The following is a 24,152-nucleotide window of genomic DNA, read 5'->3' as shown; positions in this document are numbered from 1 at the left end:
GGATGCTTGCTTGAAAATTATGTACAATTTTATACTGCAAACTATTTTCTTTGGAAAAATACTGACTACAGCTTTTGTAAAGTGCATGTTTTTGTTTTTGGTTGTTTTAAATGTTACATCCACAAATCAGAATACAAATTCATGACTTGCAGAAAAGAGTACATGTAAACAGGAATTGAACCTGGGACCACCTGCTTAGCAGGACAACCTGTGTGGTATGTTTCCTAACCACTTGCCTGCCAGGTTATACAAAAAACAGCTCTTTTTTTGGTGAGTTCTTGTTAGAAAAGCATATCCCACAAATACATTATGATACATGATACGCTGCTGCCATCTAGTGGTGAATTATCACTATCACAAGTACTGCATGAAGCAGGATTTTATTCTTTTACAAGTTTCACTACTGAATGAGCCACTGAGACTCACTGTTTTTGAGAAGGATGTTCAGGATGTCGTCTGCTTCAGTAGTATGTTTTTGGTTGTTTTAAAATGTCACATCCAAAAATCAGAATACAAATTAATGACTTGCAGAAAAGAGCACATGTAGCCAGGAATCAAACCTGGCACCTCCTGCTCCACATCTGTGCTCCTGTGGTGTGTACCCTAACCACTTGGCCATCAGGTTGCTTAAAAATAACACACACAGCTTGTTTTGACGATGTCTTGTTAGAAAAAGCTTAGCCAACAAATACATTATAATTCATGATATGCTGCTGCCATCTAGTGGTGAATTATCACTATCACAAGTACTGCATGAAGCAGGATTTTATTCTCTTACAAGTTTCACTACTGAATGAGCCACTGAGACTCACCGTTTTTGAGAAGGATGTTCAGGATGTCGTCTGCTTCAGTAGTATGTTTTTGGTTATTTTAAAATGTCACATCCACAAATCAGAATACAAATTAATGACTTGCAGAAAAGAGCAAAAGCAGCCAGGAATCAAACCAGGGACCACCTGCTCAACACTACAGGTCATGTGGTGTGCGCCCTAACCACTTGGCTATCAGGTGACCCTAAAACCACTGCTTTCTTTAATTAGGTTTGGTCAGGAAAGGTTATTGTACAAATATTTTCTGTCTAATAAAGTAGAGGATGCTTGTTTGAAAATTATGTACAATTTTATACTGCAAACTATTTTCTTTGGAAAAACACTGACTACAGCTTTTGTAAAGTGCATGTTTTTGTTTTTGGTTGTTTTAAATGTTACATCCACAAATCAGAACACAAATTCATGACTTGCAGAAAAGAGAACATGTAACCAGGAATTGAACCTGGGACCACCTGCTTAGCAGGAGAACTTGTGTGGTGTGTTTCCTAACCACTTGCCTGTCAGGTTATACAAAAAACAGCTCTTTTTTGGTGAGTTCTTGTTAGAAAAGCATATCCCACAAATACATTATGATACATGATACGCTGCTGCCATCTAGTGGTGAATTATCACTATCACAAGTACTGCATGAAGCAGGATTTTATTCTTTTACTTTTACAAGTTTCACAACTGAACGAGCCACTGAGACTCACCGTTTTTGAGAAGGATGTTCAGGATGTCGTCTGCTTCAGTAGTATGTTTTTGATTGTTTTAAAATGTCACATCCACAAATCAGAATACAAATTAATGACTTGCAGAAAAGAGCAAAAGCAGCCAGGAATCAAACCAGGGACCACCTGCTCAACACTACAGGTCATGTGGTGTGCGCCCTAACCACTTGACTATCAGGTGACCCTAAAACCACTGCTTTCTTTAATTAGGTTTGGTTAGGAAAGGTTATTGTACAAATATTTTCTGTCTGATAAAGTAGAGGATGCTTGTTTGAAAATTATGTACAATTTTATACTGCAAACTATTTTCTTTGGAAAAATACTGACTACAGCTTTTGTAAAGAGCAACAAAGAGAGAGACAAACAGGAAAGTTGGGATGATGCATCAAAAGGGCCACAGACTGGATTCAAACCCAGGCCTCTGTAGCAAGGACTAAGTTTTAACAGCATGCTCTCTACCAGGTGAGCCACTGAGGACTGCTGTCACTGACACGGATGTTTAGGATGTCAACACCTCCCTCTACTTAAAGAGCATGTTTTTGGTTGTTTTAAATGTTCCATCCACAAATCAGAATACAAATTCATGACTTGCAGAAAAGAGCACATGCAGCCAGGAATCAAACCTGGGACCTCCTGCTCCACATCTGTGCTCCTGTGGTGTGTACCCTAACCACTTGGCCATCAGGTCACTTAAAAAAAACACACACAGCTTGTTTTGACGATGTCTTGTTAGAAAAAGCTTAGCCAACAAATACATTATAATTCATGATATGCTGCTGCCATCTAGTGGTGAATTATCACTATCATGAGTACTGTAGAAAGCAGGACTTTATTCTCTTACAAGTTTCACTACTGAATGAGCCACTGAGACTCACTGTTTTTGAGAAGGATGTTCAGGATGTCGTCAGCTTCAGTAGTATGTTTTTGGTTGTTTTAAAATGTCACATCCACAAATCAGAATACAAATTAATGACTTGCAGAAAAGAGCAAAAGCAGCCAGGAATCAAACCAGGGACCACCTGCTCCACACTACAGGTCATGTGGTGTGTGCCATAACCACTTCGCTATCAGGTGACCCTAAAACCACTGCTTTCTTTAATTAGGTTTGGTTAGGAAAGGTTATTGTACAGATATTTTCTATCTGATAAAGTAGAGGATGCTTGTTTGAAAATTATGTACAATTTTATACTGCAAACTATTTTCTTTGGAAAAATACTGACTACAGCTTTTGTAAAGTGCATGTTTTTGTTTTTGGTTGTTTTAAATGTTACATCCACAAATCAGAATACAAATTCATGACTTGCAGAAAAGAGAACATGTAACCAGGAATTGAACCTGGGACCACCTGCTTAGCAGGAGAACCTGTGTGGTGTGTTTCCTAACCACTTGCCTGTCAGGTTATACAAAAAAACAGCTCTTTTTTGGTGAGTTCTTGTTAGAAAAGCGTATCCCACAAATACATTATGACACATGATACGCTGCTGCCATCTAGTGGTGAATTATCACTATCACAAGTACTGCATGAAGCAGGATTTTATTCTTTTACTTTTACAAGTTTCACAACTGAATGAGCCACTGAGACTCACTGTTTTTGAGAAGGATGTTCAGGATGTCGTCTGCTTCAGTAGTATGTTTTTGGTTGTTTTAAAATGTCACATCCACAAATCAGAATACAAATTAATGACTTGCAGAAAAGAGCAAAAGCAGCCAGGAATCAAACCAGGGACCACCTGCTCCACACTACAGGTCATGTGGTGTGTGCCATAAGCACTTAGCTATCAGGTGACCCTAAAACCACTGCTTTCTTTAATTAGGTTTGGTTAGGAAAGGTTATTGTACAAATATTTTCTGTCTGATAAAGTAGAGGATGCTTGTTTGAAAATTATGTCCAATTTTATACTGCAAACTATTTTCTTTGGAAAAATACTGAGTACAGCTTTTGTAAAGAGCAACAAAGAGAGAGACAAACAGGAAAGTTGGGATGATGCATCAAAAGGGCCACAGACTGGATTCAAACCCAGGCCTCTGTAGCAAGGACTAAGTTTAAAGAGCATGCTCTCTACCAGGTGAGCCACTGAGGACTGCTGCCACTGACAGGGATGTTTAGGATGTCAACACCTCCCTCTACTTAAAGAGCATGTTTTTGGTTAAATGTTCCATCCACAAATCAGAATACAAATTCATGACTTGCAGAAAAGAGTAAATGCATCCAGGAATTGAACCTGGGATGTCCTGCACAACACTCGTGCCTATAGGGTGTGTGTGTTAACCACTTGGCTATCAGGTCGCACACAAAAAAAAAAGCTGCTTCATTTATTAGGTCTGGTTGGAAAAGGTTATCCTACAAAGTAGAACTTCATGGTCCATGCATGATACACTGCTGTCATCTAGTGGTGAATTATCACTATGACAGGTACTGTAGAAAGCAGGATTTTATTCTTTTACTTTTACAAGTTTGACAACCAGGTGAACCACTGAGACACACTGTTTTTGAGAAGGATGTTCAGGATGTCGTCTGCTTCAGTAGTATGTTTCTGGTTGTTTTAAAATGCTGCGTCCACAAATCAGAATATAAATGAATGAAATGAATAGAACTAAAGAGCGTGTTGACATATTCTCCACTTTAACAATAAGACAGCTGTTGGGAAGGAAAAGGACTGTGAGACCCTCCTCTAGCTGGCAAAAGGCCTCTGGGAAATACAGGAGGAAGATGGTGCTGGAACATGTTCTTCTCCTCTGTCTCATTTTCAAGAAAAGGTTGATATCAGCAACCAGCATGACCCTGATTTTCACCTCAGATACTTCATCTAATTGTTGTCATTTCAAACGGCTCTGACTGGACAGGAGCCTCAATCACAGTCTTAAAGGAATCAATACAGCCGATCAATGAGACTGAGCTGTTACCCTTTTACCTCTATAGGTAGAAACACAAACACACAGGTTCAAAACAACCTCTTAACAACTTCTCCTTCATAAAACCCTTAAAACCCCATAAAACTAACACTTTTTGAGCTGTTCAGTCAGGTGTTATAAGACTGATTTAATGATTTGGTGAATAGTTAGACCTTTGGTTTGATATTATTGATCTGAGATGAGGTTGTTGGGAACTTTATGGTCCATGCATGATGCGCTGCTGCCATCTAGTGGTCAATTATCACTATGACAAGTACTGAGAGTTGCAAGATACAATTATAAGTTTCTGATTTTTTTTCTTTTTGAAGTGAGGTCAAAAGAAATTCCTGATCTGCTGAAAACATAAACTGAATAATGAGGCGATGACGAATCAGAAGTTGCTGCACCTGACGTCAGAAACAGAAAAATCAAACTGAAAATAACTAAAAGCCACATTGAAATCCTTAAAGAAGAAAGAAACTAAAACCTCAGTGTGTTTGTGTTAATCTCAGGTTGTGCTCAGCTGCCAGGTGGTGACTCAGCGGCCTGGCAAACCTTTCCTACATCAGCGGGAGGTGCAGACTGGTTGCCACAACAACGGGTCAGCCCCCGGGGCCTGGCTTGCTCTCAGGACGACCCGGGCTGTTTGAGGATGCCAGGTCCCGGGAGAAAATATGCAGAAAGAGACACAAGAGAGGAGGAGGAAGAGAGGCTGACTGTGAAGTGTTGAGGTGTCACGTCTGGCTTCACACTGGAGGTGATAATGATAAAAACAAAAATCTTCAAACTTATTGCACTGACGACTTCAAAGTAGTGACTTTATTACTATGCACAAAAGACAATTAACAATATTACTGTGATTAATAATTGTCTGATAATAAATCAAAATGATTTAAAGTCTATATGAGACAAGTGAAAATGATTCTCTTGACTTATTATCTCATATTTCTGACTTTTAACCCTTAATTGTTTATACACAAAAAAAATGAGGTCTCACCCCGACACACATTGAGCAGAGAGAGAGAGAGAAATGATAGATGATGCTCTCTTGCCCGGTTGTGTGACTCCAGTTTCCAGTATCTTTGGTTGTGACTCTGCACAGTGTTTCAGTGTTCGAAGCCAACAATGAAACAGTCTGTGGTTGTCCGCGTGAGGAGTGTATTTATCACCGAACAAAGACACAGTTGATCATGTAATAAACGGCTCTGTTCTCCAACACGCTGCCTGACCCACAACACAAAGAGCGGACGGAGGTCAGAGGTCAGAGAGGGAGCTGGAGGAAGTCATCTGGGGAATTCAGCACACTACGGAGATTATTGACCCATGATATAATATTCACTAGATATACCTGCTTTGTCATAATGTGACATCAGAAATCGTCACGTGACAGTTTTTCCTGTTGCAGCTGGAAAAGCAAAAGTTTTATTGGCTTGAATGTTTATGTTGAACAGTTTCCAAACCTAAATGACATGTTATCGAATACTATAAATTACACTGTCAAGAAAAATGATGAAAATAAGAAGATACACAAAGCACTGTAGCTCTTGTTTTTTCCTTTCATTATACTTAAGGATTATACAACCATGTGTTTGATTATTTGATCAAGAGCCTGAGCAACCTGAAAGCTGAGTGGTTAGGGGGCACAGCACACTGGGATAAGCTTTCTGAGCAGAAGAGTCCCTGGTTCAAATCGTGGGGGGGGCAATAAAACCAATGAAAAGGGTTATAAATTCATATCCTGTGTGACAATACACATTTTTTTAAAATATCATTTTTAAACTCCAAAATTAAAACCAGAAGTTTCTAAAGAAACAAGAGTTGCATGTTATTTCCTCACCAAATGCACACAACTTGTGAGATATATTGAGGTTACTGACTAATCTTCTTTTTTTGTCCCCTAAGTTTTGGAGTGAAAAGCTGGCACTGCGTCGTCTCAACTTCAGCCCGCTTGGCCGGAGCAGACGTGGTGTTTGTGAGCTCTCTTTGGGCTCCGCAGGGCACACGTCTGGCCAACTTCAACAGTGAAAAGAACGTCTTCATTAACATGCACGGCCATCCGCTTCCTCTGAAACGGGCCTTTGTTGCCCAGCAGATCCCCAAACACAAGGAGGAGAGGCAGATCTGGATCAAAGGGGGGACGCAGATAGATGGTATACGATCCACGATGAACGGACAGACACACACGTGGAGGCGTTTGGCGCTTTTACGCTTGTTTGTTCATCTCATTGAAACTTAATTAGCTGAGCTGCTTGGTAAGGTTTTGCCTAAATATATCTCAACTGGAAAAGACCCACTGCTCCTTCTCTGATTCATCCAACATGCATTTTATGGGACTTTCACTGACATTAATAAACAGATGAAGGCATTAAAACTGACAGGGTTGACAGTTAAAATCTCTTTCAAACTACTACTTGGAAAAATGAAACTAAACAGAAGGCCACTGGTTCAAACCCCAGCTCTGTGCCACATGGTGTGTAGTGTAAAGCACCTTGAGAGGTCAATGTGACTGTTTGTTTCTTCATGAATGAATATATGTGTCTCTTTGATATTGCTTCAAAGAAGGAAGCAGCTAACAGGAAAGGCTGAAATATTATATTTTACTTCTACTACTTGTGACATTAAACTACAATTTTAAATTTCACTCCTCATATCAAACCCAGTAATGTCTATAAGTGAGTCAGACATGGAGTGAGGAGAAGTGGACGGAGGGGATTGGTCGGCAGTTTGAGTGACAGGCTGGCTGAGCTCAGAGCTGCAGCCTCCACACCGCCACCCACCACACTGCTGCAGTATAAAGGCTGCAGTCCATCCTCAGCCTCCACTCTCTGGACACACAACACACAACTGCCTGCACTGACCCTGAGGTAAGGTCATCAGCCTTTTATCATTTCAGAGAAAAAAGGGAAAACTGACAGAAGGATTCGACTTTATTTTGTGATGCGATAAAATTTTTCGATAGTGATAAAGTTGTTGTGGCACATTTTCTGCAGTGTCATGCTGGTTTGTCTCAGTTGATAAAGCTGATTTGTATTCTCTATGGTTCAGTGTGGGATATTTTTAGTTTTGCTTTTCATCTCATGGACACTTATCAATCCAACCAATTTAAATATTATTAAGTTGGATGGTAAGTGAACTCTTTCTGCACCTTTACATTATCTTCAGATGAAAACTGATACTTAAAGATTCAGTATTTTACCAGGGGGCTGTGCAGCAGCAAGTGAATCCTGAATTCTTTGCTCATTTTTGTATTAATGTTTGAAGGTGAAAAGACAGGTGAGGATGACTGACCTCGAGACCTCGATGGCCACCATCATTGGGGTATTTCAGAAGTATTCAGAGAGAGAGGGAGACAAGCACAAACTGAAGAAGAGCGAGCTGAAGGACCTGCTTAATGATGAGCTGCCGGGCCTGATGGGGGTGAGACACTAAGTCAGCTGGAGGAAGTTTCTCCAGCACTACTTAAATTCTCCAGATGATCTGTTCTGTTGTATTTGTCCTGATCTGAACCCTTCTCCCCCCACAGCATGTGAAAGACCAGGCCACACTGGACAGCCTGATGGAAAGCCTGGACACTGACGGCGACGCCGAGTGTGACTTCCAGGAGTTCATGACATTCATCTCCGTGGTAACCGTCTGTTGCCACGAGTTTTTCGAGCATGAGGACGAGTAAGGAGGCGGTGACCCCGGACGGAGACAAAGGGGGGGGGGGGCTACAGTAAATTATAAAGAAGCAGTTCAGCCTAGCGACGCACAACCTGCCGATGATGCCTTCAGAGCAGCGCAGGGTGGGAAAACACAGCTCCAGCCAGCAGCCACAAGATCATCGGTCAGGTTGGCCGGTGGCTGACAAACAGTCCAGGCTAGCACCCGAAATCCTACCATGTCCTACTGACCATTAACATCTAGATGGCTTTGAAGCTTGTTACGAAACTAGCCACTGATTTCTAAAAGTCAACCAGTTATTAAAGTAGTTGAAATTCTTTAACAACATTTCACAGGTTAAACTGATTTTAAAAGTTTCAGTCGGCTGCAGAAATTCAGCTTGTGAGTTTTTATTTATGCTCTTTTTTAAAGCCAAGTGGTTTGATGGTTACTTGGTCTAAGCAGCCACAGGAATTAGTTAATATGGGGCCTTTAAAAAAAACCTTTGATTGGTGAATTAAAGTTTCAGAGACTTGAAGGCCACAAGAGTTAGTTAGACTTAAAAGTTTAAAACATATGAATTTGGCCCATACAGGTTTTTAAATGGCCTGGGAGTTTATTTTCTACTCCAGCAGCCTCGTTGGTTAGAAACCAACCATCTTTTGTAGTTATATTATGTTAAGAAATGGTTGGCAGATTTTGCATGTAGCTAAAGAGATTTTGCACTTTAAATCTTAGGAGGCCACTAAATATAAAAATAAAAATATAATACAATTTTTCTTTTAACTCTAGCTGCCACTTTGGTAGAAAACCAACCATAATTTGCAGTTGTAGGAAGTGAAATCAGACTGGTAGGGTTTGGATGTGGCTGGTAAGTCTGGTCTGTCTTAACTGATGCTCTATTTTGGTTTATTTCTTGTTCAGAGGCTCCTTTTGGAAAATCTTCTGACTTCATAGGTAATTGGTAAAATTACAACTATTTGAGATATAAGACCTTCCAAATGTCTAGTCGGCTTCTAAAGTAATCACAACGTGTTGGGGTTCAGTAGCTGCTGTTGTGTGTACACGAATTTCCCTCCCTGCTTCTGCTGCAGGTTTGATCCTGTCAGAGTTCAGTAGAAACAATCTAGAAATCTAAGAAACATCTACGTGCAAAGAAAAGATGAATGTTAGCTCTAAAACTGTTAATCAAAACAGCAGAGTTTGTCTGATGATGTGACAATGTGTATTTTGAAATGTGGAGCACTGGTATTAAGCACTGAATTAAATTATCAACGTGTCACTGAGTTTGTGAATGTGTTCATCAGAAACAGCTTCAGCTACGACACAGTCTGGACGTGTTGTTGATCACAAAGTGCTGGAGATAAAAGTTATTCAGTGTATTAACAATTATCCTGGTGTAAACACAAGTATCTTGGAGTCATTTTTATCACTTTGTTCAGGGGAAACTAATCATCACAGGGAGGTGAGGAAAGTACAGGTACAGTAAACATCAGTTTACCATCGAGCTAGAACAAAGCAGCAGCAAAGTGCACACTGTAAATAAATCTACACAAAGAACAATAAGCCAACAGGACAGAGACAGTAAGAGGAGATTTATACAGAATAAAACAAAAGACCAAGTGTGCAGTATGAATGATGCAGTTATGATAGATCAGCAGTGTAAATATGATGTTTATAGTATGAAACTACTTAAATACAAAATCTACCACCCTCCTACTCAGAGGTTGTGATGCATGCAGATGTTCAAAATGCTGAAGCTACATCGACAGTGAAATCCTGAGCGTCAAACGTCACGTAATCAACTACAAGTCTCGTTTAAGCCTCCCAACGTCGCAACCAGGCAGTAATCCACTGTTAAACAGACACGCAGCGTATTAAAACACACTGTGTAACACTTCTCTGGTTGTCCTCAGGCATTCTGGGAAGTGTAGGAAAGCACTAACAGGTGGTAACTCCTGCAGCATGCTAAACACACTAAAGGAGCAGATCTATAATAAACAGTCTGATTAAACACAGTAGGTGTACAGAGAGTGTGTGTGTGTGTGTGTGTGTGTGTTAACAGATGATGTCAGAGGCGTTGTCAGCTGCACAGTTTCAGACATCTGCAGGTTGTTTAGCATCAGAGGGGTGGAGTCAACCTCACTATTGGCCGGCTGGGGAACAGATCCCGACTCTGGGGACTGACACCACACCCATCTGCTGTGTGTGTGTGTGTGTGTGTGTGTGTGTTGTCCAGCATATGCTCTGTTGTGTTGTTTCTTCTTGATGTTCTTCTTGGAGAGTGAGGAGATTCCTGCAGATTCTCAGAACTGGTGAGTTTTTAACCTTAGATTTAGATTGAATTCTTGTTTTGTTGCTCTATAGTTTCATTTTTTAAATGTTCGTCATATTTCACTTTATGCATCGTGACTGTGTTTAGCAGAACAGTGACAGCAACTTGCAGCTGTTGCACCTTTGTTTTTACTCCACTGTATTAAGAAATCAGCCACTAATCTCTAAAGTGATGCTGATAAAGTTGTGTATCTTCACTAAACTGAACTATACAAGTTATACATGTACAGTTAACCTCTGCTACAATCTTAAATGCATGTAAAAGAAGAGGAAGGAAGGTGAAAATTGAATCCTGTGGTACTGAAGTTCTGTTTAAGTCTATTTCACATTTGTGTGTTTAACAGCTGTATTCTGAGGCATGACTCTGGTTAATGAGACAAACACTGACACTTTTGTCCCATTTCCCCCGAGGTCATGATTCAGAATGTGAAGAACCAGAGGCACGATGTTCCCTGCTCCCCTTTAAAACATTATTATGGTTAAATTTTGATATAACTCATCATTTTGCCAGAAAGAAATGTCACTTTAATGCTTGATGATAATTGGGAAATTTAAAGAATGATGTTGGTGGTTTTGTTTGTTTACCCCTGATAATTATAAAACTTTAGAGAACTGAAAACCCTTTTATTCCTCCCACGTATCATTTTAAAGATTTTAAGGAGGACCCTCCAAATAGCTGCTTTATTCACTGCAGAATAAAAAAGTAAAACCTCCAGACTTAAATATCTCAGCTGGACAAATTGCAGTGAAACTTTCATGCAGCCCAGAGGATGAATCCTGAGGACTCGGATGATCCCCAGACTTTTCCTCTCCACCATGAGGCACCATTTGGCATCTCCACTGTTTTCTCTGTTCAGGTTGACATCAGCATGGAAGTTCACCTGACTCCTACCCCTCTTGGTCCGATGTTAGAAGGAGTACCTTCTCCTCGTGGAGAGGACGTGATCACAACATTGACGAAGGGTACGTAGATGTATGTGATAATCTAAGGATCAAGAGTTACATGAGAGGATTGATACCAGCTTCATGAACAGTCTGTAAGCTAAGCTAAGCAAAGCTAATCGGCTGCTCACTGTAGCTTTATGTGTACTGTACAGACATGAGAGTGGCATCAATCCTTTCATCTAACTCTTGGCAAGAAAGCAAGTAAGTGTATTTCCTTAAAAGAGGCGTTTAAAAATAATACTGCAAAATACCATTTAATGACTGCAGATCATTCTGTGTTTCCTTTATAAAATGCAGCTCTAACCAGTCCTCAATACAAATACTGATATTTTTAGATCGATGCAGCCACACACAAACACTTTGATGTTTCCATACGTCATCGAAGGAGAGTTGAACTTGATGTTAACGTACACACTCTCACACTGTGAGCATTTTCAGACCAGCCGAAGTGTGTGTCTGTGTGTGTTTAGTAGGGAGTGTCTTATCAGAGAGGAGCATGAAGGAGCCCCGGGGGTCTGTCGCTGTGGAGATAAAGGCTGACACACTGATACCCACTGGCCCTCGTTTCCACAGCAGGGCCAAAGATGGCCAGAGAGGAGTCAACTGGCCGGAGATGTGTGTTTTGTACAGTGCAGCTTCAGTCCATTTTAGTGACCAAAAACACCTAAATGCAACATCCACAGTCGTATACATGACTTTAACACCATTGTAGGAACTTTGGAGAGGGAGTTGAAGGCAACTTGTTTTAGGATTTTTAAAGATTTTTCTTGTTGAAGCCAAAAGCAGCTGTGTTTGCTTATTACTTTTGGGGCCTGACACATTTAGATGTCCACTTCATCACAGTATCTCCAGGTCTAATTCATTTTTTAGATTTAAGACTTTCATCATATCGGCTTTTACATATGCTGGTTTCATCAGAGTCAACAGGAGTAGCCGTCATCTTTCTTGCTGTCGAACAGAGATCCTCTGCAGTTATTTGTTTGCAGGGTGTGATGTGAAACTTTTTCTGGTTACGATGTGTAAACACGTGCAGTGTGAGCTCTCTCTGGCCTCTGTCACTTCTCTCTGCATACACCGAGGCTCTAAAATAAACTGACGGTGTTTGAATACCATGCATGGTTGACTAAAAAAAATCAGCTGCCATGTCTTCTCCAAATAACTTTATAATGTGAGCTGCCTGTGACATTACATGGGTGTGTTGGTTTAATACTGAAATATGCAGACTGAGACAAACTGTAAGCCCAAACATCGAAGGGAAACAGACTTTTAAAAAAGCTTCCTGCAAGAAAACAGTTGAAAAAAATGCAAATTTTGATTTCTGCTTTTTAGAAATACTCCTCCAGGCCTCCTTTGTGGCATTTGTTCCATCCATTTTTTTTGTTCCATTTTGCATTTAGGCTCTGTTGAAGGCCACTCAGACGATGGAGCTCTTGCAGCCTTAATTGGAGGTGAGACTTTCACTTTAATTCTTTTCCTACAATATTTCTTATTATTTTAAGCACATTTTTATCTTTTAGAAACATCTTGTTTTGAATAAAATGAGGAACATCCTCACATGTGTGCAGGCATTTTTCATTGCACTTTTCCAGTCCTAAATTATAATCAATGAGATGACAGGTAAATATATTAGTATCCTAAATGGAATTTTAAAAAGGGAAATTATTAATTCACACTGTTTTATTCCGTTATTAATCTATCTCAAGACAGAGGAGATCCTGAATTTGAACTTGTTGTATCAGCTGCTCTGTGATTAACTGTATGATGAGTTGTCTTGACATTTATACTTCACCCTCCAGGGATCGTTGGTGCAGTGCTGCTGGTACTGATCTGTGTAATAGCGCTGTTGCTGTGGTGCCTGTCCAGACATAAAGGCTCATATGTCACTAACGAGATGGATGACGACAACGACATCGTCAACGAGGATGAGGACGAGTCTGTTGGTTCTGATATGGCGCTCCAAACCAAGGAACCTCTGATGATCAAAGAGGAGGAATAATGGAAAATACGGGCTTGATTCGGGGATGAAGGAGCTTTGTAGCTTTGTTTGGAGACCAGGTGTGAAAATAAAAATTTCAGGGCAGTTATTTTCCAAAAGTAACCTCCTAATCTCTTAAAGCTGCACTGAGCAGAATTTGCACTTTGGCTGGTGTACTGAGAGCAGAACTGAATTTCCATAAACAATCTCACATTTGGTTTATTCTCCAACAAAAACGGCAAATTTTTTCACCTTAATATCAAACACATTCAAGAATACAGAATAACAATCTTAAATTTAACTTGAGTGGCATTTCTCCTTTAAAATGCAGAGAAATGCAGCGACTGTCACGTCTTCTGCAGACATTATCAGTCTCAGTCAATCAATCACCACCTGCAAACACAGAAGCTGCTGCTTTCTAAATCTTTTACAGCTCCTGTCCTGGTTTTAAAAGTAAAATAAACCTTCTTTAGTATTTAAAAGAGGATGTGAGGGCAGAATAACCAACTTACCAGACGCTGATAAACATTTACTTGCATCTTAACTCTGGGTTGCTGGTGATTTTCCACCGTGGTTGCTGTCATATTGTAAGCGCCTAACAATGACCAACTAACTGCAGATTGGACTCTGACTAACACACCGCACTGTTATGAATCAGCTGTGAGAAATTATCTGTGTAAACATTTGAACAAGAGGGTTCGTGGTAATTTTCCAACCTGAAGCAACCCACAGTTATTTCTGTCTTTTTTTTTTTACGAACAGAGAATCTGTTTTTCATTTTTTTCAGTAAACAGAACAAGACAGGGTGGTAAAGATGAAAAGACTTAAAGAAGAAAGTCAACATTTAGATGAAGTAATTAATCCTGTTCTTTTATACCGTTAAAACTAGTGTGGATGAATAAGATTTTAAATGTTCTTTTTTTAAAAAAATATTTGTTTATACATGTAGTTATTAAAATCTCTTTTACTTTTATAAGAATAAAGTTATTACTTTTGACACCGAGTCGTCCCTGGTGTTTGTATTTGGTGCCTCTTTGAGATGAAAAGTTAGTTTACACTGCTCCATCTAGTGTCTGAAACACAGTACTGCATCCTTGATTTTCAGAGCATGTGTGTATCTAATTTGAAGAACACCTTTCACTGGACTTCAGTTACTTCTACTTTTGATTTAGGATAAAGAGAAGTTGAGATATTGCATTATATATAGCAAATTACAACGGGTTCAAAAACAAGTGACCTTTTTGGAGCATGTGATCCTTATCTGCAAATATGCATAGAAACCAGAAAACTAACAAACAGGTAATAGAAAAGGTCAGACTGCACACCAACAGGTGAAGCTCAGACTACCTGACACATCAGATCCATTCTCACAGACTGCAGATGAAATAAATGGTTACAGCCATTCAGACCTAAACCCACAGCAAAACCAAACCTTACAGAAATAAAGCCACAGAAACTATCACAGCATCACAAAAACAAAAGGAACCAGACAACTGAAGAGCAAACACAACTACTGCCAAGGTCCCTGCCCCCTATTTGTAGGTTTCCTCTCAATCAGGCCAGAATAAGGCCGCCTGAGGAGAGAAGACAAATCCTCAGGGGTCAAAGATCATTTGCACATCATAACCAGCAGGGGGGGAGAGAGAGACTCTGTATCCATGCTGATGAACACTGATGCTCACTGAGGTTTAAAAACCTAAAGAGATACAAAGGCGTTTCTGCTTTTTTCCTCCCTCAGCTTTCCTGACTCAATTAAATTCATGTAAAAAAGGAAAGTTAAGGATATAATTCAAATTTTAATCTGTTTAATTTTCAGCTTTTCAAAGCCTGAGAGTGATTTGTCGTGCCTGCAGGTGGCCCTAAGAGAGGGATCAAAGCAGAGAACTGGTTGAAGACTACTTTTCAATAGACAATACCAATAAATAGGTGAAACATGAAGAGGAGAGACGGGGGAGGAGAAAATAAAGAGGAAGAGGAGGAAGAAGAGAGATAAGAGTAAAAAAAGGAAGAGCGAGAGAGACAAAAAGAGAGAGAGAGGAAATTACACTGAAAAAAAGAGAAGTCATTTGATCTGATACATGATTCTTTAATCCTGTTCATTAAAGCAACAGGACTGTGCTCACGTTGCCTCATTAATATTTAAACCGACACACAGCCCGAGTGGCAGAGTAAATATAACGTGTCTGTGTGTTTATCGACCAATAAAACCCACTAATTAAAACCGGGTGACGCTTGTTAATGAACTGCCTTTAAACAGAACACACACGCGGCCAGACACACACACACACACACTGCAGCAGCTGAGCGGACACAACCTCAACCACTGTGGGTCATTTACAGACAAAACACTGCTGCTTGTTTTCTACAGTGGCGACTTACAGCAGCTTTCTACTCCATTACACTGGAATTAACAATGAATTAACAGTTTTGTCTGGACAAATTCATCAGCATCAGTCTATGTATCTAATTATGAGGCATCGCAATGTTAATCAGTGACTCAGACTAAAAAAAAAAGAAGTCCTCTGAGGTTTCAGTAGCTAAACTCTTGGAAAAAAACACACAATGCTTGTTGTTTTTCAGAATATTTTAAATGGTTAAACATCTGAAATAACGGTAGTTTGATGAATGTGTTTTGGTTTCTTTTATTTCCACGCCTCAGGCTACTTTTTCTGGAAGGATGCAACCGATTTGGCCAAGAGGGGCCTCTCTTAAATTTCCAAACATCTGATCATCTGTCAAATCTTCTAATTGCAGTTTGGCTGTTTTCCTCACATACGTTCAGCCAAACCAAACAGTAAGTTGTCTGCGGTCTATCTCGTGTCAGTCTGATTGGAGCTTGGAGGTTTATTTCAGTGTTAGTCTGTTGGTAAAACCTGTAAATAAACCAAAACGCCTATAAAGGATTAATCCAAACTAAACTAATCCAAACTCATCTGTCTCCCAGTACAATAAAATCTATATAATACACTTTGAGCCCATGTGTTGTAATTTAAAGTATAAAGTTCAATATATCTTAAAGGTCCCATATTGTATAAAGTCTTTTTTGATTAAACTACAGAGAAGAGTGAAAGACCTAAACAGACCTTAGTCACAGCAGATATAGTTTGACTCATCGAAGCAGGAAACGTGCAGGTGTGTCTATTAACATCAAGATGAGTCAAACAGTGTGTTCGGGTCTGATGCTGTGGTTTCAAAGGTTTGTAGACACAATTACAGTGACGCTAATAATGAGGTGAAACAGAACATTTAGATTTGGTTTCACACTGCAGGGGACAGGAAAGTGTCTGGGAGCATGGTAGCTCTAGCTGCTGGGGCTAGCATGGCCGAATCTGTATGAGATACTGTTATCAGCCTCGTGTCACTGAGTCGTTGCTGTTATCGCATCCAACGTGCATCATCTCTCCTTCTGTGGTTTCAGCAAATCAACGGTTACAATTGTTTTTTATGGCGCAAGTTCATTTCAACAGAAATAAACCAACCTGTGGATGTATTAATAGAACTGGATACTGGACAATCATTACCCCCAAAACCCAACAGTATTTTTTTCATGTCTGTGAATTCCTCAGTGTGAAAAGGAGGTTTTGCAAACTACAGTTTCATGTCATCTAATAACTTTTCAACCAGGTTTCAGCTACTTTAGAAACACTACATGTAAACAATAAACTCCAAACACTGTAAATGAGCCACTCCAACATCATCCCCGACCAACGCCCAGTTTAACCCCGACAAGCATCTTCCTGCCTTTATAGACAGACTTCTGTTTCAAATGAAAATATTGCAGTTTTACGATTGAACTGGCACCAGAGTCTCCAGACTCTGAGCTCCTGGCTTCACTGGTTTAAACTGTGTGAACAAATGGACTATTGTATTATTATAATCTCTGATGTCCATTGTGAATAAACATCCATAAACCTGTTTAGAAATCACAGGAATAATATAAGCTACTACAAGCTTATTTGTACTTTTTGAGCTTTGAGGAACTTGTTTAACTTCCAGCAGAGCTGAGCTCAGTTCCCGCCTGGCAGCAGTCTATCTGAAAACACCTGAGAAGGTGTGCACGGCTTTTACACATAGGATCTGAGTATGTCTTCCACCACTCACCAATTCAAAAGCCATCAACAAAACCTGACTTTCAAAATTGAAGCAATGTATAATTTTCCATTTAAGCTTCTAGAATTCTATTGTTGTCTAATTTGATTGATTTGGGATTTTCCAGCTTCACTATTTAGACTCCAACCAGCTGCTGAAGTGCTGATGTTTGTTTTACCTAAAACTCACAGATCTGACTCATACTGGCTCAGACAGAGACGGTTCAGAGTGCACCTTTGAACTTAGTAATGTGATGGTTGATTAACTTCTAGTTTTACAAGGCTGCATGCGTGACAACATCTCCATTATTAGGAGTCTGCAGGAAACTGAGCAGGTGAAGACATAAAAAAGTTCAGAGGGAAAGTTTGGACGTTGTCAGATTTTTTCCCTCCTCCTCGCAGCCATAACTGTGTCCATTACAGCCCAATCCGTTGAGGAACGAAGGGGCCCGGAGCTCCGCCAAGGTGGGAAATTTCATCTGTGACTCACATGCTCGCTGTTTGTCAAATCAATTTGAGCGCTGAGCTGAGTTAACGATGTTCTCAATAACAACAGCGCTGCTGCGGCCAAGGAAAGAATGAGCTGAAATTGTTTTGAGGAAAGAAATCAAAGAGATAAAACACACTGTGGACTTCCCTGGAGAGCTGCGTAATTTCTCGACAGTAACGCAGCCTTTTCCAGCGTAGTGAAGGTTTGGCAGGGTTGAGTTTCCCACCCGGCGGTCCCACAAGATCATTACTGGAATGTGAAAATATATCATTTTTAACAAGTGATTTATTTAACCTGGTACCGAATCTAAAAAGATGACTCCAGTGTGATTGTACGGCCTGCTCATTTCCTGCAGCCTCTTATTGTTTTCCTTCATTGTTGATGGTTTTCCAACTTTTATCATGAAGGAAAAGAAAGAGGAGAGCAGTAACTTAATGTTGTAAAATACTGTGTCTGTACGCCGTCGCACACAGCTGTCTGGATTTCATAAATGTTAATGAGATGAGATTTGTATTTATTTCTGGTCATTACGAGCTGAATATGCTTTAAATCTAACACAGGAAAACATGTGTTGATGGAGGTTAATGACATTAAAACGTCTAATAGGAAGCTGTATAATTTACTTGTGGACTAAGCCTGTTCAAGCTGTTTTCTTTACATGCAAGAAAACGTGTGACTGCACCATGAGGCTGTGATAGGTGGGTTCTTTAAGAGCCCTACCAATGAAAATCAAGTGCATGTCCATATGTTGTCCACTTGAGAAAAAGAAGCGACTAATGCCATGACTGCATATGTCTCCAAAAAACAGATTCAGACAGTCGGGGATTCATATGTCACAAACCTAAAATGTTGTCAGTACAGAGAACCAGAGTTTGCATTAGCACAACCACTAACACTGTCAGCCACTGCCAGTTACAAGCTAACAAACAACATAAACAAATAACTATGTTTTGCTCAGGAATCCCACAGTGGACGCAGCGTACAGTGTGGTTGTAGCACTGCGGCTATAAGGCTGAGAACGGCCTGTGGAATCACTGGATTTAAACAGCATGTCATTTAGCATGGGACTGGTCTGATGTTGTTTCATCTGGCATCTGAACAGAGAATGTCATCACTTCATTGTCAGTGATAAAACACACCAGGATCACAAGTGCACCAAAAGCCATTATTTCCAAAGGAGAGAGCACAACGCTGACTTTCCTCCAGGTTTTGCAGCCACAGTTCAACTTAATTGAATTTAATTGACCTCAAAGATGCAGATCTCCACAATGCATGACAATGGGAATGTAACCTCGATGGGACACAAGTTTTGGAGAGACAATTTCACTGTAGAGAAGAATGGAGGAAAGTTAGTTTGCGCATCATATTGTAAAACTCAATGCACCACTCCTACAGAGACTTAAAAAACATCTGTAAACATCAGTAAATATCAGAGAGGGAGGGGGGACACCATGCTAGAGAATTAATATCAAAACTGTTACTACACCCATTGATTTCCCAAACATGGAGCTGCACATTTTTCGCTTATTATGGATTAATATCGACAATATAGGCAACATATGTCTGGGGCACCCTTGACTTTTTTGGGACCGGTCCTGGAAAGTCCTGGAGAGGTTTGGGCAAGTGAAAACAAGAATTTAGGGCAGCGAAAGCAGAGAGATCCTCAGATTTTATTTTGAAGGGGTGACTGAGTTCATGGGAAGCCGTCATCACATCGCTCGTGTGTGTGTGTGTGTGTGTGTGTGCGCGCGTGCGCGCGTGTGTGTAAATGTGTGTGTGTAGTCATGGAGACCCCCCACCTCCCACCCACCCATCTGTCCAAAACACACAAACACACACACACACACACAATTTACACAGTCATACACCACAGCTCATGTCAGTGTGTGTGTAGGGAAGTGGTGACGTTAATCAACCCCAGATGAGCGGAGAGGCCAGACGAGCCAAGTGTGTGTGTGTGTGTGTGCGTGTGTAAAAGCAGTAATAACAGTCTGGGCTCGCCGAGTTCGTCCCTAATACCGGCCTCCCGAAATCTACAAACGCATGCACAGACACGCACACACACACAAACACACACACACATTCACAACTCACTCTGAAGTCACCACCTGAGAATGTTGGGCCAAGGAGGCCAAAGCAGGACCTCTGTGTGTGAATCGTGCGTGTTGAGTGTGAGTGTGTGTGTGCGCGTGTTGTTTTTTTCAGACAGCAGAGGTTTGGAGGAGTGTGTACTTCACTGACAGGCCCGGTTTCCTCGACGTCTCGGCTCAGCTCAGTGTCAAAGTCTGCGTTCACAAACATTTCTCCATTTACAAAGGATATACAACCAAAACCAATCAGTGAGTCACGTTGCGTTCGAGGTCAGTCAGGACAAAATGCCAGCATAAGCAGGTAGAAGAAAGTAACAGCTTGGTGTCATTAAGACTCAGTGTTTGGATTTTTTCTGTAGAACCGGGAAGTTCCATTATTCAGTCAGTGATGGCAACGATTGAGATTTAACTGCTGTTGAGATAATGGTTATTTGAAATGGAGACATCTACATGTGTTCCCTAATGTCTGTAAACAAGTCAGTGAGTCACTAGTTATCAAAACCAATAGGAATGATGACAAAAGCTACCAAAACAATGGAGTTTTCCATGTTGGATGTGTCATATCCCACCAGCACATGACCAACCTAAAAAACCCACTACATGCCTGTCCGTCACCACATCAACATCTCAAACTTTTTTTTATTCCGGAGCAGGAAATATTCAAACCCAGTGAAGTTAAAGCCTGTAGCATGAAAAATGACGTTGTTTTGTTGTAGCTCATCAAATTAAATCCGTCTCAGACGGAGACAAAAGAGCAGAGGTTAGAGAAAATTTGATTTTTGTGCTTTTGGGTGGATTTGGATTGGATTAAAACATTTTTGTGCCTTGAAGGCTGTGCAGCACCTCTGTATGTTTTTTTCTTTCCTCCACTTTCATTTCATCGCTGACCAAAAACGCCAGTTTCATTTTCCAGACAGTTTTTATGTTGGCCAGGAATGAGTCATCAAAACTTAAGGGTCTGGAAAGGATAGCCACTGACGAAAACATTTCCCAGCATGCTCGGTTAGTCACATAGCAGGATGATGGATTGAAAGCTCTTCCAAATAAATACAGGAAAACAAATCTCCACTTCCCAGGTCAGCAATGAGGTTTTTATTCAACCCCTATTTATCCAGGGGAGGTTTGTCGGGCACATTCACTCTTTCTCAACAATGCCGTGATTCACTTCCATGAAGCTGCACACATTATCATTTGAGAGCTGCCCAGTGTGACCACAGCCTTTTGGTGTCAGCTACTGGGAGCTGCCCAGTATCCAACCACAGCCTGCCGCTGCCACAGAGCTGCTCCACCGAGCTAATTGGAGGTTAAGTGTCTTGTTCAAGGACACAACTGTGGTATCTGCTGTTACTGCTTCACTTAAAGGGTCAGTTCACCCAACTAGGCCTTGTCACCCAGACTGTCTGGGTTCTATGTGAAATCTGTTTCTACAACGTCTCTGATAACACTTCAAATAAAACACAGGGAAAGTGTCAAACATGGGACCTTCAACAACAAAGTTAAAGTTCTTTAAAGTGAATAGATTTTGAAATCATTTTATAAAATAGGAAAAGATGGTAGCCAGAGCTGACACATATCCTTACCCGACATGAATGATGCACAACCAAAATTGAAAGTTTTATTATTTAATAGAATTTGTCTGTCAGTGAACTAGCCAACTGTCCACAGGCCTGGGGCCCCATGATTCAAAATGGCCAAAAATTAATTCAAAGTAACCACAGAGAGATGTGAAATGACTTTAAAGAGAAGCAAAATGGCTACAGAGAGATGGGAAACAACCACAAAGAGGCACACAATGACCACAAAGAGACTGCAGAAGATGTGGCTCCGTCATTCGTGGTCTTTTTGTGTGGTGGTGTCTCCTATGTAGCCTACATGTCTGTGCCTGGGGGCCCACTGTTTCACAATCAGTCCATGCCTGAAGTTGAAGTTCACTGAGAGCTTGTTTCATTTGTTTCTAACCATCCTCTTACTCATCACTCTGACCTTTCTCCTGGCGTCGTGTTTCCTCATATTTGAGTCAGACAAAGCTCTAAAGTTACTCCCATGAAACGCTCTGCTCTGATATCGATGGGCAGTGAAGAGCGTGGGTGTTTGATAACCAAGGAATGAAGTGCATTAAGAAAATATGTAGCTCTCCATCATATTCCACATAATTCTCCTTTTTTTGTTTTCATTTTTCCAGAGCTGGCGGAGGAACTGAAGCTCTCAGGCAGAGTTAATCTCTCAGGCGTCAGTGTGTGGAAGCTCGTCCTTAACCAGACAGAGCTGAGATAACCTCTGGACGCCTGATGTACTCACAGCATTTCTGTACATGACCGTCTAAGAAGTGCACACAGAGATGAGGTGATGGTGCCCACGGTTTGTTTTTGTCAGCCTCCAACTTGTGAAATGTTTTGTGAGGTAGCTCCAGTATCTCATACATGCCATCACAGATTCCAGAAGTGCATCAGGTGCCACAATCACCAAACAAGTCAAGGTTACCAGCGCATTTCTCTCACTTCTTTTATGAAAACCACTCAGTATCTGCTTGCAGGCAGCGCAACATATACTTCACCTTCAAGCTTATTTATTCAGGCTTACCTCTGGGTTTTCTGTTTTTAACCTACATGCTCTGAAACACATTCCCAACAAACCCCATTAAAGGACCAAAACCATCCTACCAACAGGTTTGTCTGAGTATCCGGACCCGGATATGTCCTTTATGCCATAGAGCTCCACTGTTGTGCAAAAAACTATAAACAGGACATAAAGTAGAGCTGAGGCTCATGGGAATTTTGTTCAGGATTGGATAAATTAAAAGGGAATATGTTTGAAATAGAAGGAGGTTAAAAAAATGGTTAAAGTCTGGGATTTGGGGAAGTGCAAGAACTGTGGGAGCTGAGTGTAAAAGTGGTGCCGGCCTTGTGCAGTTTGTGATATTTATCCTACCGTCAGGCAGGACAGGCGCCGGCTCCTGCTCTTCAGTTCAGGGACCTGAGGTCCGGTCTGGGTTGGCTCGCCATCAACTTCCTCAAGTCAGTCAAAAATCCTGGCCTGCAGGGCGACCCGATAGCTGAGTGGTTAGGGCGTGCACCGCGAGCTGATGCTCTTTGCAGGCGAGTTGCCGGTTCAACTCCCAACTGGCCTGACTCTTTCCTGCATGTCATTTCCTGTCACTCTTTACTATCCTGTTGAATAAAGGCAAAAATGCCCCCCCCCCAAAAAAAAGATATCTTAAAAAAAGAAAATCCTGGCCTGCAGTCACTGACAGGGCCAGAATCATCTTTAATCAGCTGCTTGTATGATTTGTCAGGAATAGTTCATGTTAAAGTGTCAATAAATTTCTATTCTAACTTATTGTATATATTTATTTACATATTAAAGTGTAGCAATATTACAAGTACTGCAAACTGTACAGTGTAAAGCTGGCACCAGATTCTCACGTCTTCTGTTCTCAAAATCAATACAGCAATGAAATAAAATACTGAAACATTTACCAGCCACAGAAAACACTGAGCAGCTCAACATTTTATTCTTTCCAGCTGAGTCAACAACAGTTAGCACTCACATGACTCTGTTAGCTTAGCATGACATGTAGCATGACTGCAACTCACCTGTTCAGGTGTGTCTCTGTTTCACCTGACAGGTGTCAGTGAGCAGGGCCTCACTCACACACACACACACACACACACATCTAGGAGCTTAAAACACAGAACAAACGTTTCCATTCAGGTTTTTACCGTCAGGCCGCTGCTCCTCCCGCCACAGCGCCACCCAGCGGCGGGTTCAGGTGCGCTCTGTCACCTGGCCGCCGGCGCTGCGGAGCTGCACTCTGATTGGCTAAAGAACGTCAACACAAGACTGATTGGCTGTAGAGGTGGAAATCATAATGTTCCGATGCATTGCGGTAAATACAACGGTACCTGAACGCATCACTCGATGCAAAATATACCCACAGAAGCTCGATTATTAGGGTTAATAACCCAGGAGCAAACTGTCTGCAAGTCATAAAAATTATATAATGGGTGAAGAAGACATCATTTCTTATTTTACAATTTCTTATATTGAGTTGCAGACCTGCAGTAAATGTGGGGCAACAGGAAAAAAACTGAAATGAAAAAATGGTGCAGCTTTTTTGAAGCATCTAAACCAGCTTAATTTGATCAAACCTAATTAG

General features: G+C 40.8%; 3 protein-coding genes across 4 annotated transcripts in view; 2 read left to right on the top strand and 1 right to left on the bottom strand.

The window, feature by feature from the left end:
- The window catches only part of sh3bp4a (SH3-domain binding protein 4a), a 66,189-nt gene extending 42,362 nt beyond the window's left edge, over positions 1-23,827 (bottom strand). The window contains exons 1-2 of one of the 2 annotated variants that reach the window (XM_071464775.1): positions 23,716-23,827; positions 22,925-23,163 (exon numbers count right to left, since the gene is read on the bottom strand). The gene's annotated coding sequence lies outside the window, so the exon portion shown is untranslated. The other variant, XM_071464776.1, reaches the window with a different exon arrangement.
- On the top strand, positions 7,229-9,356 carry s100b (S100 calcium binding protein, beta (neural)). The gene is made up of 3 exons (XM_071464763.1): positions 7,229-7,296; positions 7,694-7,849; positions 7,956-9,356. The coding sequence occupies exons 2-3, from the start codon at positions 7,712-7,714 to the stop codon at positions 8,100-8,102; spliced, it is 285 nt and encodes a 94-aa protein (XP_071320864.1). The 5' UTR covers positions 7,229-7,296; positions 7,694-7,711; the 3' UTR covers positions 8,103-9,356.
- gypc (glycophorin C (Gerbich blood group)) lies at positions 10,262-14,327 on the top strand. The gene is made up of 4 exons (XM_071464762.1): positions 10,262-10,389; positions 11,266-11,371; positions 12,751-12,801; positions 13,150-14,327. Exons 2-4 carry the CDS (start codon positions 11,278-11,280, stop codon positions 13,347-13,349), a joined length of 345 nt encoding a protein of 114 aa, XP_071320863.1. The 5' UTR covers positions 10,262-10,389; positions 11,266-11,277; the 3' UTR covers positions 13,350-14,327.
- Positions 23,828-24,152: the final 325 nt, after the last annotated feature.

Source organism: Trachinotus anak, unplaced genomic scaffold (assembly GCF_046630095.1).
Source record: "Trachinotus anak isolate AG129_WGS33_773 ecotype Australia unplaced genomic scaffold, CSIRO_AGI_Tana_v1 ptg000026l, whole genome shotgun sequence".
NCBI classification, from domain to species: domain Eukaryota; kingdom Metazoa; phylum Chordata; class Actinopteri; order Carangiformes; family Carangidae; genus Trachinotus; species Trachinotus anak.
The sequence above is the reverse complement of the archived record's forward strand: the minus strand, read 5'-3'. Positions and strand labels throughout refer to the sequence as shown.